General features: G+C 40.0%; 1 protein-coding gene across 1 annotated transcript in view; it reads left to right on the forward strand.

Annotated features, from left to right (window-relative positions):
- Positions 1 to 14,788, forward strand: part of Cdkal1 (CDK5 regulatory subunit associated protein 1 like 1) — a 541,752-nt gene that overhangs the window by 307,565 nt on the left and 219,399 nt on the right. Inside the window, exon 10 of the mRNA XM_051194503.1 lies at positions 11,665 to 11,831. Coding sequence (XP_051050460.1) covers positions 11,665 to 11,831 — 167 coding nt within the window. The remainder of the gene's footprint in view (positions 1 to 11,664; positions 11,832 to 14,788) is intronic.

Raw genomic sequence — 14,788 nt, forward strand, 5'->3', positions numbered from 1 at the left:
AATTTTCCTATACACATTGTTTCATTAAATTAAGCATTTCAGTCCAGGCCTGTAGTACCACCATTTGGGAGGTTGAGGCCAGGAAAGTCTCCTGGAGTTAGAGTCTAACCTGGGTTAGTGAGATCCTATGTCAAAGTTCTGAATAAAAAACATTCAAGCAAGCCTTGCCTGGTGGCTCAGTGGAAAAAGCTGCATGTGACCTGATGGTATAAGCCTGATGACCTGGCTTTAATTGTGGAGACCTCATAAATGTGGAAGGAGAGAGTAGACATCACAAGAAGTTCTTTGACCATCATGGAATCACTCCTCAAAACAAACAAACAAACAAACAAACAAACAAAAAACCCACTCTGCTAGACAGACAGACAGACCACACACACACACACACACACACACACACACACACACAAATAGAACAAACAAAAAAACTTTAAAATGGTGTTTTCCCCCTTTCTCTTATCATGAATTTTACCACCCTTGCAGTTCTTACTGAGTGCATTTATTTCAAGGTTTTTCTACCCCATGTGGTAACTACTGTGAAAGGCCCGGTTTATTATTCGTGTTACAATGTACTGACCATTTATCTCATACAACCTCTTTCTGTTTGGGTTTTCTTGGTATTTCTGCTCAACTCAGGCTAGGAATTTGGGGCCAGAATACCAGTGAGTTGATATGCTCTGGCCATGATTAGCTGCCCTTTGCAGAGTACCAGTGCCCTGAGCGTTATGTTCCGTATCTGAATGAGGTGGGCCAGGCCTAGTGAGCAAGCAGACATCCTTCTCCTGCTTACACACAGTGCTCATTCTCATCCCACCAGTGAAGCGCTGCCACACCAGCTTGGTTATTATGCTTTCATGCTTTTACAAGTAGAACTTGAGCTACATTTGATGAGAAAGAAACAAGGCTTTTTCCACTGTTTTCAAATCTTTGTTTCTGTAAATGTGGACTAGTGCACAGTATTTTAAATGTCACATTCCATCACTGTTGTGATTTATTGTATTGCTCTGATCGTACCAGGTTGGTAACTGGGAGTTTCTTCAAGGAGACTCTTGGGTTCTTTTGACATGTCCTTGTTTCTGTGTCCTTCTCCAGAACGCTTTTACTCATGGTTGGACAAGATATTCAAAGGCTAAGGACAACTGAGGGTTGGTAGCATCTGGGTCTCCTCTGGGCTTTAAGACTAAGGCATTCTTTTGGAGTTGGAGGCAGTAAGGGCCCTTGTGTGGAGGTCTTTAGTGAGTCACCAGCTCAGCTATGTCCTCTTTCTTATCAAAATAAAATACCCCCCACACTTTCTAAGGAAAAGTAATTAGTATGTAGAATAACCTCAGTTTCTATATTTCTCACTAAGTTTCTTACTCCATGGTGACTACATGTTTATTTGGGTGCATGAAAGAGATAATAAATTAGAATATAAGAAGAAAACAAGGATATTGATTAAATGGAATCTGTATTTTCAGCCCTTGCTCCTCCCTCCTTCCCCCTCCCTCTTTGCCTCATGACATGGTCTCACTCTGGAACCCTGGCTGACTAGGAATTAGTTGTGTAGACCACTTTTGTTTTGAACTCGTATAGATCCACCTGCCTCTGTCTCCTAAGTGCTAGGATTGAAGACATGTGTCATCACACCTGACTTCAAACTTTTCTTAATATGGGTATACGTTTTAAATTTCTTGTACATATTGTATTAGTGTTCTTTCCTATTGTGATGATAAAATATTCTGATAAAAGGAACTTAAGGGAGAAAGGATTTATTTGGCTCCCAGATCCAAGTTACAGACTGTCATTTCTGGGAAGTCAAGGCAGCAGACACTTGAAGCAGCAAGTCACAACCAGAACCAAAAGCAGAAAGAAAGGGATGCTGTATGTTAGTGCTCAGCTGGTTTTCTCCCTCTATTCACTTTAAGATTTTTGAGATTATAATATAATCAAAATGTATCTTCCTCCATTTCCTCCCATCAAACCCTCCCATAAATAAACCCTTCCTTGCTCTCTTTTGAGTGCATGTTTTTTTCCCATTAATTGTTACTACGCGCGGGCGTCTGTGTGTGTGTGTGTTCTATAATATGTATTCCTAAGTAGTACCTGTTTAGTCTGCATAATGTTACTTGTATGTATGTTTTCAGGCTGACCATTTGGTATTGGATAGCTAGTTGACGTGTTTGTTCCCGGGGAAGACTATTTCTCCCACTCCTAGCAGTCAATAGTTTCTGTAGCTTTTTGTATAGGGTTGGGGCCTTGTGGGTTTCTCTACTTCCACTTTGGCACATTCATTTGGGGTGTCTTGTTCAGCTCATGTTTGGGCAGTCACGTTGGTGAGACTCTATGGGTATAATTCTGACATTACTAGGAGACACAATTTCATGCCAAGCTCCTTGATTCTCTAGCTCTTATGATCTTTTTAGCCCCCTCTTCTTCAACATTCCCTGAGCCTTAGACAAAAGAGAGTTTTATAGATGGATCCACTGGGACTGGAATCCCCGACTCTGAATTTTGATCGGTTGTGGTTTTGTGTATTCCCTAAGCCAGGTTACCAGGCCCTAGGAGTGGCGCTACCTACAGTGTCTTCCCACATTAGTTAATGCAGTGAGTACATTCCCATACATGCCATTTTCAGGGGCCCTTCAGGTTGATTCTAGGTTGTAGACTGAGTAAAGTTAAATTTGAAGTATTGAAATAAAATTTAGTAGAAAGGTTTTGAGAGACTTAATAGATGTAAATAAATCTTTGAGAAAAAATTACCAGCACATTTTAAGAAACAATTTTGCTATAGTTGGCTAATTTTTGTTCAGAGCAAGCAATTATCAAAAGCTCTGTATTTTGTTTACAAGTCATAGTTAACACCACAGTACTATTGTAGCTATAGAAACATGGTTCACTTCTTTGTAGTGATTTTATGGAGGATTGGGGAATTATAAATATTCATGTACATTAAGTTAATTTTGTTACTTTTTAATTCCATTTCATTATCTTTCCTTGACAGAAATGAGTTAAAGATAAAGCACAATAGGAATATTGTAGGGTCAGAAATTTGTAAGTGGTTATTTTTATTTTTAATACAGTTTTGAGACTTTCAATAAACTACAGTTTAATAAAAGTAAGTAAAGTATAAAATGTGTAAGGTATAGCATTTTATAATCACAAAGTTGTGGAAAGTCATTACTGTTTGTTAAATATGTAGAAGAAAGTACCAGTTGCTTCTAGATACTTCACAGTGTGATTTAAATTCCCATTAACTGTCACTGCTCTTCACTGTAGGCAGTTCTGAAATCTAAGTATTTCCAGCAAAAGTATGTTAGCCACCTGTGTAATTGAAAATGCTCTAATTGCTGTCTCATGAAAAGCTGAAGAACACAAAATGAATTTATTCTAATTGGATATTTGAATTAGTTTGATAGTTCCAAAATATGATTGAATCCTTCAGTCAATATTCAGACATCTTAAATATTTTACATCCTTTGTTTCCCCCAGACCCTTCACTCTTAAGCATATCTCCATGGTCCATCTGTGCTTTCAGTGCTTAGCCCACCTGTGGCTGGAGTCAAGGGCAGTGCTGGCTAGAGCCTCTTAGAACATTTCATGCCGTTTATACTTGGCTTTGGTTTTCTTACTTGTTCTTCATTGTTAACATTACCATAGCTGTCCTCTCAACTTCTAGTTGCTACTAATGTTATTACGATATTTATGGCTAAAGTTTTGTAGATGTTCTCTTGGAATCATTGAAACAGTGCCCCTCCTCCTAAAAAAAGGAGGGGGGGCGCTATTGGATTGGTTTCTGGAAAATTAAGAGATTGATTCTACTCCAAGCTCTATTTCTGGTCTATCCTTAGGACAGGTTTGACAGTCTTTCTGGTCTTTTACTGAAAAAGAAAATCTTTTAGCATTTCTTAGCTATGTGGTACTAATTTTTAAAGTTGATTGTTTGTATTCACACACATTGGCTAATTAGCACAGAATATTAGACTCAGTATTAAACATAGAATGTGGCGGATGGTTTTATTAAGAATGATGATAGATTGCAAAGAGAGTCCTCACACACATAAGCATAGTGATCCCATCTCACATCAAGTCTGCCTTTGAACTCTACTTTGAGCTCTACTTTCCAAGTGCTGAGATGGCAGGCGCTACCGGAAACCTTGAGTTATTGATGTTGAGGAATGATCATTTTTGCCTTTTGTGAGGAGTTAGTTTTAAAATGTCATTCTGATTTCCACCCTTGGGCTAGCAGAACATTACCATTCTATTTTAAAATACTGAATATTAGCTCTCTAAATTAGCCTCATATAGAAGATATTTAATAAGAAATTAATAAGAAGGATTTAATAAAGGTCACTTAATCTTAATTATTCTTACAGAGCCCTAAGTGTTTTATAAAATAGAAAAATGATAAACTTCAACAGTTTGTTTAATCAGATTATTGTCATTAAAATTGTAAGAATTGTTTACAACATGAAAAAGTAAGAATTAGCATAGCTATAAAACTTGAGTGTATCACATCTTAACATTTATTGAATTTACTTTGAATATTTTTTAAAGAAATATGGGAGTGTGATTGTGGCACCTGCTGTGAATCTCTCTTTCACCTCTCCCTCTCCATCCCTCCCCCCCCCCCAATGGGGTTTGCAGTAGCCCTGTGATATTTCCCTCCTTCTGTCTATTTTGTCTGCCTTCTTGTTGGTGTGGTAGAATTACATTTTAGTTTTAATTTTGCCTTGCTTAGCCAAACCTGTTTGTTTTATTCCTCTTATTTTTCTTTTTCATTTCCTTCCTTCCTGCTTGCCTTCTTGCTTTCTTTCCTGCCTTCCTCCTTTATGCTCCACCAAGATCTTACTATGTAATACTAGTATCAGACTCATAATCCCTGTGCCCTAGTCCCTAACGCCAATGTTATTGGGTATGCCATCTTTCATCATGCCCATGCCTGTAGAAGTCCTACAATAGCTGTTTCCATGTCCTTTGTGGTTCCATCTTCTGTCATACTAGTATTACTTGATTGGTTATAACCAGAAGAAAAATCATAGTCAATATTTCCTTTCTTGTTTACATGCCAGCTATTTCTGGGAGTGCCAGACATTTTGGATTGTGTGTTGTTGATCACTGAGTTTGCTGTGTTCCTTTATTCATATTATTGGAGAAATTGCTAGTTAATTATTATTGTATGTAGTGATCTCCGAGTTAAACTTACTAGGAGAATGCATCATTTATATAAAACACCATGGGACAGTCAGAAGGGGGAATAATTTACCAACTTGGGACTGCACTTGGCTTGATCCGCAACATAAATCCCTTTCAAATGAAGCAACTTGGAACTCCCACCAACCTTGACCTATATGCACATCTCTCCCCAAAGGCAGCAATGGATCAAATGACCTATTACACCCATCTTGCCATACACATACTGAAGCATATTCTGGAACAGGTGGTATTGCATTGATTCAGTCTGGACTGGTTTGGGGTTCTTGTGCAGTAAAATAAACTAGTTCCTCCAAACAAGCTTTCAGAGAGAAAATCCCTTAATTGCCAACTGATGGCTATGCATAATTGGACATGCATATGATTAAAATCAGATGCAGCATGGGGAAGCCATGTACTAGGAATAAGGTTTACATTAGCCAAGCCTGTCAATCAAAAGATCATACCTTTATCCTATGCACCCAACTCCTCCTCATGGACCCACAAACAGAAACCGGGAGCAGTGACTAGGGCTCCTAAATAAATCTTACTTGGAGCCTGCAGCTTTCTTGCAGGGTACTTCACTTTCCCTTTGCTTCTGGCACTTTGCTATTAGTGTTAGTTTCTGTAATTCATTGAGTAAGAAGCCAAGAACTCAAAACACCCGAGACCACTAATATTGGCAATGAGCGTGTATGGAATACACCTCAGATCTCAGTATTTAAGATGGCTTAGGATAGAGATCACTAAGTTTACAGGTAGCCTGAGCTGAATACTTAGATTTTGCTTCCAAAATGAAAAACTTGGAAACACAGCATAGGCTAGGCTAGCCTTTCTATGATGCTATCTTTAAATAAGATTATTTAGTCTCCCCTGCCCCCATCTAGAGTAAAGACTCAGAACTTTTGAGTGTCAATACAGGGGCTGAAATGTCTAATCTGTTCTTCAGTGAGTGGGCTAAATAGGAGTGTACCTTTCCATGTTGTTACTCATGACCCTTCAGATGCTTAAACAACCGTCAAACACTCATTTATTTGTGAACTTCTCAGGGGAAATTTTTACAAAGGAGCTCATAAACCTACTATGCACAGCAATCCACATAGCAGGAAGAAGCGATCAGGTAACTTAATACATAATATATAAATAGAACAAATGCCATGTGTGGTTTATTGGGAGAAGGGAGTTTAGAATGGAATGGTGAGGAAGGCATCAGATGTTACCACAGAGATGAAGAAAAGGGCAGAAAGACAGAAATGTAGAAGAAACCTGAGAGATAGGGGGAGGAATTGAGATTGAGACGATTTTGTGAAGGTGGCTTAACTTTAAATTGATGTAGATTTCTTGGCCATCCAGTGCACATGCAAAGTATAGGTACTGTTGTGGGATTATATGACATTATACTTTATTGCCCTTTGTCATTGATTCCCCCAGTCACTGTTTACAGTTACAGCTTTTGAAATGTATGTATTTACTTCCTATTTGAGTGTATGGACACATGCCTGTTTGGTGTGCACATATATGTGGAGGAGAGACTAGGGGGTCAATGTCTTCCTTTACCCCTTTCCATCCCTCCTTTCTTTGGACAGAGTATCTCATTGGACCTGGGAACTATGTATTCTGGTCCAGGTTAAAAGCCAGCAAGTCCTGGAAATGCTCCTGCCTCCACTCCTCCAGAACTTCGATTATAGTGTGTTTGGCATGCTGGCCTGTTATGTGGATGCAGGGATCTGAACCCCAACCTTAAGGGCTGTGAAGCAAGTGCTGTTACCACCAAGCCATCTCTCCAGTTTCTGCAGTCATATTTCTTCAGTCCTTGTTTTCAGTTTTTTCAACAGTACAATAATTGAAATAGCTTATGGTGGCAGGGATTTGCCCAAATAGTAAAGCAAGATCTTTTAGAGACTCTCGCTTTTTAAGCAGAGGAAATTGATCTGTGTCTATATTTTATCTTTTTTTTACAGTGACACTCATACAGAAAAGCCAAGTCTTTTGGAATTTTATTTGGCAAAATTTGATCTTTTTTCCAATTGGAATTTCTTTTTTGTAAAAGTATTTTATTGAGGATGTTATCTTTCTTTTATTAATCCTTTGTGTCATCTGTATTTTTTACCCTTTGTCACCTCAGGTTACACTGTGGAGCAGAGTGGGACCCAGCTTTTGGTATGATTCTCAACTTGGGGAGAGGTAGTTGGTGCTTGAAGTGTAGCCTTGTGAGTTCTAGTTGAGGGAAGATGTTCTGGCTCTCAAACTTTTGCAGAGGGGATTCTCCTGCAAAAAGCTTATCATCCCTTCCTAGTATCAGAGTGCTTACTGTAATCAGCATTCTTCATGGTTGTTATGACCTCCAAAGAACCTGGTGCATTTTCGAATGTCAGGTAGCTAGAACAGTTTGGGGCAAGTGAGTGGAACTCGGGGGACAGAACAGGTTAGGAAAAAGTGCAACCTCTTTTTGGAAAATAGTGCTAGTTTGTGTCTCCTGCCATTTTATTGTTTTGTTCATATTTATTTTTACAGGCACGGGAGTTGCTAGTTATGCCTTTGTTTCTCTTATCTTAGTTGTTCACACTTCTCTTTTTTGTTTTATGTGCTTATTTTTCGAAGTTGAAGTTCCAGTGCAGCTAGAGTTGTCTCTTTGAGGCTGGCAATGCAGCCTCTGTTGCCAACCCTGCTTCTTCCCAAGAAGTGAACAGAGAACTCCCTATGCATTTGCCACTGTCCCCAATAGTGCCTGCATGATTGGAAATCTTAGAAGACAGCTTCAAGGTAGATCTCTATCAATTCTGGGGCACACACTAGGCAAGGGCAAATAAAAGACATGAGTACGTAAAGTCCTGAAGGAATTGAGCTGTTCAAGCAGCACTGCTGTCTGTAAGTGTGGCCAATTAGTTGTGCAAGTCCAGTTTTGGTGATTGCAGCCCCAGCTTCCCCATCATATTCGTGCACAAGCTGAGATTGTGGCAGTGACTGCACACACTATGCATAATCCTGAGACTTCACAGAACAGCAACCGTGAGACTGGGGATTTTGCCTCGCTTTACTTTTGTGTAATGACTTCTTGGTGGTAAACATTTGAGAAGTCATCTCTCACTAGAAAGAAGAAGTGAAAGAAAGCCTTCCAAAGCCTGCACTTGTTGATTCATAGCAGGTCTGTATTGATCTGGCAGGGCAGCACTGTCAAGGCCGAGGCTTACCATCATGCTTCCTCTCCCCTGTCCTCAGTACTGTAGCAGCCTCTATCATAGGGACATTGAGACTGCTGCTTCTCTGGTGGTGATTTAGTATCACAGCTGCTTCCTCTCTCTGCGATATAATTTAAGTTGCATTCCCCCCGAAGCTATCGGTCCCCAGCCTTTGTGGTGTAGGGAGCAGACTGCTGTTTTCTCCAGTGGATGTTATTTGTACTCCATCCAGGGTGATTTCCCCTCTGTATTCACACAGCAACAGAGAGGGCCCTGTTCCAGGAACTTGCTCTTTCTACATAAGGCATACGTGGAACCATTTGGATGGAAAATTTGTAAATTAAAATTCTGTTCATTTTAAAATATTCACATTGTGTTGCTGAAATGCCAGTAACTGGAAAATCACAGTTAATGTCCTGTTTTTATAGCCTCTTCTGGAATGTTTTAAAATGTGTTTATGTTGTTACTTGGCCATTTTCTTCCTGGAGCTTTTCTATTTTTTTAAATTATAGTTTTTTAAGCAGGTTGTATGAATCTGGGTCTGGTGTTTCGCTCCTGTTATCTGGGGATGCAAAGCTTTGCAGTCAACCTCAGCTGCAGAATGAGCTCCAGGCCAAACTATGCTGCATGAAACCTGTCCTTTCAAAGGGCCAGGTTCGCATAAGTTCATTGTCTGATGGCACGTAGAACTTTGAAATCAAGATTATACCATCAATAGGAGTACTTAATAGTTCCTTTTTTCTTTCTTTCTTTCTTTCTTTCTTTCTTTCTTTCTTTCTTTCTTTCTTTCTTCCTTTCTTTCTTTCTTTCTCTCTCTTTTTTTTTTTTGACAGTTTTATGCATGCATGTAACATAGCATGACCATACTTGTAAGGAATAGATTGATAGTTCAATTTTCAGGGTTTCTCTCCCGTAGCAGGGCTGACCCTAGTTTGTCATACAACTCAAGAGTTACGAAGTTACTGGTGATCTGCTTCATGAATGAGCCCAAAACTAGAGAGAAAGAGCAGTTTCAAGCTCCAAATTGTTCACTGGGTGAGGGTTTTGCCCTAAGTTAAAGAGTTGGGGAGTTTGGGAGGGGAGCAAATCATGGCCTGTAAGAGATAAGGAGGGCGTTTTAAATCACTGTCCTATACCAAATAAACATGACAGTAGTTTTGTCTTTTCCCAATGCGGTGTCCCTTTCTGCAGAACTGTATGGGGAAAAAATGCTTCATTTCCACTAGCCTTTTGAATTTATTATCTTATTTCCTATCTCAATACCTATCTCCTACTTCATATGTTCTCCCCTAGATAAGCTTCAATGATCTTCCTCTCACCATCATGTCCGCATGTCCTCTCCTCTTTTAAGTGTGTGACCTACTGAGCCCAGTTGGGTTGGACTGGAATGCTGGCTGCTCAAGGCTTGCCTTAGGCAGGGCTTGTGCAGGTAACCACAGATAGGGTGAGTTCTTGAGCACAAAGGGTGGGTCATGTCCAGACCGAAGCATCCCATAGCACACCTTTTACACTCTCCTTACCGCTTCCTTCATAATGCTCGCTGAGCCTGGGGGGCAGGTGTGTTGATTATTGTACATCTTAAATAGAAAACGAAACTTAAGTAATTGAAAGATAATGTTTATAAATTTGTAAAGCATACCAGGCTCATTTCTTTGGAGAATAAAGTCTTATTCTTTCTGTAACCTATATATTCAAACTGAGGAAGCCTATAAGGCATTCCTAGTATTACTGATTTTTTGTTGATTTTTGTTTTTGTTTTTGAGACTGGGTCTCACTGTGTAGCCTTACCTGATCTGGAATTCACCATCTAAATCAGCCTGGCTTTCTACTCAGAGACATGCCTTCCTCTGCCTTCTGATCAAAGGTGTGCACCACCACACCCAACTGCATTACTGACTTTAATACTAAAACACCCCCAGTTTCTGTTTTTAACTGAACTTTTCAATAGCTTCTATTCCTCCTGCTGATCTGTGATGCTCTAGGTGAAAGGTGGGCAGTTCACATCCACCCTGTGGCTTTTGAGCCCTGTGCATATCTCAGAAAGACAAACTTAACTTTTGCAGGTTTGATAACAAAGCATGTAGCTCTTATCTTAGAAAAACTAGTGTCCAGAGACATTAGGTCCAAGCTGTGGACTGCATTACTGATGGTTAAGGCTTTCTTTTGTACAGTTTTCTTTCCTCCCCTCTCTTGGCTATTAAAATTTAAGTTGTGCATTGGGAACCTTCTGCCAATGACATGGCAATTTTAAGACAATTTTTGGAAACTTCCACCATGTTTCCCTTTGGATAACATGTTTATGCCTCTGTATGTGGAGCTCTTCATAAGCAGGGAATCAGCTGAGCCTGAACTAACTTCATACTTTGTTTGTTTCAGCCTTTTCACTAATTTGCCCTTTTAATAACAGCTTATCCAGGAAAACCTGTGTGGCTCTTGCTCATTCTCTTCCATTTATTTTTAATTGCAACTTGTTGACCTGAAAGTATTTTCTCTTAGTTCTTGAAAGGCTGCTATATCAAGCTGTAACTTTTTATTTATTTGGTGTTACTTTCTAAGACAGGAACTTATTTTCTAATCCAGACTACCCTGGAACTTTGAAGCCTAGGTTTGTCTTGTACTTGGAGCAGTCCTCCTGTCTCAGCTCCCCGAGAGCTGCATATCCCAACTCAAGCCATAGCATTTGAAGAACAGATTTCTTATAGCACCAAAAAAAGAATAATTGTTCCTAGGATGTAATATGTGAGTGAATGTAGAAGGGTTTGCTTACAAGGCAGCCACTTAGTTTATGCACCAGCCAACTTTTTTTTTTAAGTTAAATAAAGGAGACAGATTAAAATAGTTATTGCAGGCAAAATTGGTTCATTATAATTAATTAATAATTTGTGAATAATCCTTAACTATACTTGACATTTTTCCTTGGGTTGGTGACAGATGAACTAGTGAGTTAACTGTTGCCAGTTCCTATTCTGTGGAGGGACTGTCTCCATTCCAGGACCCATGGTGTTCACTCGGTATTCACTGAGGTGGGACTGATGTTCTAGGGTTCATCAAAGTGCTTTGGAGAAGCATACTTGAGCTGATTGGCTGTGAATGTTAATGACTTCATAGGACACAATGGTAATGTGTTGCAACTCTCAAGTGTTCATAAAATGAACTTAATATCCACTGCCAAGGGAGGATAAACTGTTCTCTCTGCCATTGAATGCCCAGAATGCCTGCAGAATGGTATTGAAAGTACTGCATTAAAAGGATGAGCAGCTGCATGGTTAAGGAAATAGCCAAAGATTTGTTAATTATCCTCTTTAATTCACAGAGGGTGTCTGTGAGATATGGCTGACCAGCGAAGACACTGGAGCCTATGGCAGAGACATTGGCACAGATCTCCCCACACTCCTATGGAAGTTGGTGGAAGTGATTCCTGAGGGAGCCATGCTGAGGCTGGGCATGACAAATCCGCCATATATTTTAGAGCATCTGGAGGTAAGAAAAGACCACACTGACATGTTGACACAGATGTCCCTAGCACAGACCATGTGGCCTCCTTAGGATCATCATTCAAGCTTCCTTTAGAACATATTTCCATGTGTCTATGGTCACACATTCCCAAGAGAGAATGAGACTTGCAAAGCTCTTCTTTCATTCTATTGTGTTTACTCTTCCTTAATATTTGATTAATTAATTAATTAATTTCACTATATATCAACCCTCTATGTAGACCAGGTTAGTTTCTAACTTAGAGATCTGCCTGCCCTCTGCCCTAGTGCTGGCACTAAAAGTTTGGGCCACCACACTTGGCATTTTATTTTTACTTTGGTATCTTTGTGTATGTCTGCATATGTGTATGCCACTTGTGTGAGGGTACCCCAGGGGAGCAGAACAGGATGCTGCACTCCTGGAGCTAGACTTACAGTGGCTGTGAACCACTGCACTTGGTTATTTGCATCCATATGCATCCTCCACAGTAGCATCACATGCTTTAGCTGCTGTGCCATCTCTTCAGTCCTCTGTATCCACATCAATATTTCTTTTTTTACCAGGGATACATCCTGATTCCATTGTCAGAAGTCCGTTAGACTGCCCAGGCCTTCTAACTGAGACCCATGTTCAGGGGGTCTGAGTCAGTCCAATGCTGGTTTCCCAGCTATTGGTCTGGGGGCCCTTTGGCTCTTTCTTGTGGGTTTCTGTAGCCTGGTCTTGTCCTCCCTCTCAGCATCTGGATTCCAGTTCAACTCAATATTTAGCTGTGGGTGTCTGCTTCTATTTCCATCAGGTACTACATGAGAGCTCTGTGATGGTGGATAAGTTAGTCATCAACTTCATTATTAGGGAAGGGCATTTATGGTAGCCTTTCCACTGTTGCTCAAATTGTTAGTTGGGGTCAGTCTTTTGGGTCTCTGGACATTTCTCTAGAGTCAGTTTTCCCTTCAAACCTATAATGGCTCCCTCTTTTATGGTCTCTCTCTCTCTCTCTCTCTCTCTCTCTCTCTCTCTCTCTCTCTCTCTCCCTCCCCCCCCTCTCCTCTCTTTGTCTTTTCTCGTCTATCCCTCACCTGAGTCAATTTTCCTAGTTCCATGTGCTTTCCTTCTTTCCCCTTCTTTCTCCTAGCTACCTGTCCACTCACTGCCCCCCTCCCCCAAGATGCTCAGGAGATCTTGTTCCTTACCCCTTCTGTTAGGGACCTTGTATGAATCTTTTAGGTTCCTCCTTGTATCGTAGTTTTTGTGGCGGTGTGAACTATAGGCTAGCGATCCTTTGCTCTAGGTCTAAAATCCATATATGAGCGAGTACATACCATGTTCCTCTTTTTGTGACTGGCTTACCACATTCAAGATGGTTTCTTCAAGTGCCATCCACTTGCCTCCCTATTTCAAGATTCCATTGTTTTTCCGCAGAGTAGTATTCCATTGTGTAAATGTGCCACATCTTCTTTATCCATTCTTCAGTTGAGGGGCATCTAGGTTGCTTCCAGGTTCTTGCTATTACAAATAATGCTGCTACAAACATAGTTGAACAGATGTCTGTTGCATGGATGTGGATCATTTGGGTATATGCCTAAAAGTGGTTTTGCTAGGTCCTGTGGTAGACTGATTCCCATTTTCTTGAGGAACTGCCATACTGATCTCCAAAATGGCTGTACAAGTTTGCACTCCCACCAGCAGTGGATGAGTGCTCCCCTTTCTCCACATCCTCTCCAGCATAAGTTGTTATTATTACATGTTAAGTTATTTAGTTCCTGGTGCCTTGTCATGGTTCTTTTTCTTTTGCATTTTTTATGCTGCTTAGTATAGATCTCATTTGGTTCCCTGAATTTGAGAGCTTGACTGATTGAGAACTGCTAATATGTTGCATTAATTTTGAAAACCACAGTCAGTTGGGATTGTTTTATCTGTCTGAAAAGATGTTGTGTCTTAAATTTCAGTTTTGTCTTTTTTTTCTAGAGATAGATAGGGACCAAGTATAATCAAAGGAATGTTGGACTTGAAACTCTTTGGAGTTCATCTGTGAGCAAAGGAGAAGTGATGTAGAGACTTCTCTACACCAGAGTTTGACCTTTAGGTTAGGAAGCCAAATCTCAAACTAGAAAAATAATGGCATATGTCCAAAGAACTGTGGTATCTGGTATCAAATACCACATAAAAGAAAAGCAAAGAACTTGGGCAAGGAACAATTGTTCCAGTGAAAAAGAACATTTTAGGATCCATGATTATTACTAGAGAACTATTACTCTAAATCTAGAGTCTGTGACCAAGTGCTGCTAACCATGTGGACAGTAAGGAAACAAGGCTTGCTTTTCTTCAAGGGTGTTTTTTTTTGGGGGGGGACTTTATTTTGGCTCCCCCCCTTTGGTTTTTTGAGACAGGATTTCTCTGTATTGCTTTGGAACCTGTCCTGGAACTAGCTCTGTAGACTAGGCTGACCTCAAAATCACAGAGATTCACCTGCCTCTGCCTCCCAAGTGCTGGGACTAAAGGTATGCACCACTAATGCCTGGCCAAGGGTGTTCTTTATACCATTTTTATATGCAAGAAATTATGTTTCAAAAAAACTAAAAGTAAACATAGTTGCTAAATTTTATTATCCAAATGCAATAGTTATTTAAACATTAAAAATGTTACTGGGGGTCGGGAGGCTGGAGAAATGGCTCAGATATTAAGAGAACTTGCTGCTTTTCCAGAGTTGGATCACATCACTCATATTATGTGGTTCATAGCCTCCCATAACTCCAGTTCAGTACATCCCAAGATGCCCCCTTATCCTCTGTGCCCTCTACAATACACACACACACACACACACACACACACACACACACACACACACACACACACACAACACTCAATAAATCTCTTAAAATTTATTTTGGTGATTTGATTTTAGGACTAGTTGAATATTGTTTAATAGAAACCTTAATATCAGGAGCATAGTTAGAAATCCTTCC

The sequence above is a fragment of the Phodopus roborovskii genome, unplaced genomic scaffold (genome assembly GCF_943737965.1).
Source record: "Phodopus roborovskii unplaced genomic scaffold, PHOROB, whole genome shotgun sequence".
Lineage (NCBI taxonomy): Eukaryota > Metazoa > Chordata > Mammalia > Rodentia > Cricetidae > Phodopus > Phodopus roborovskii.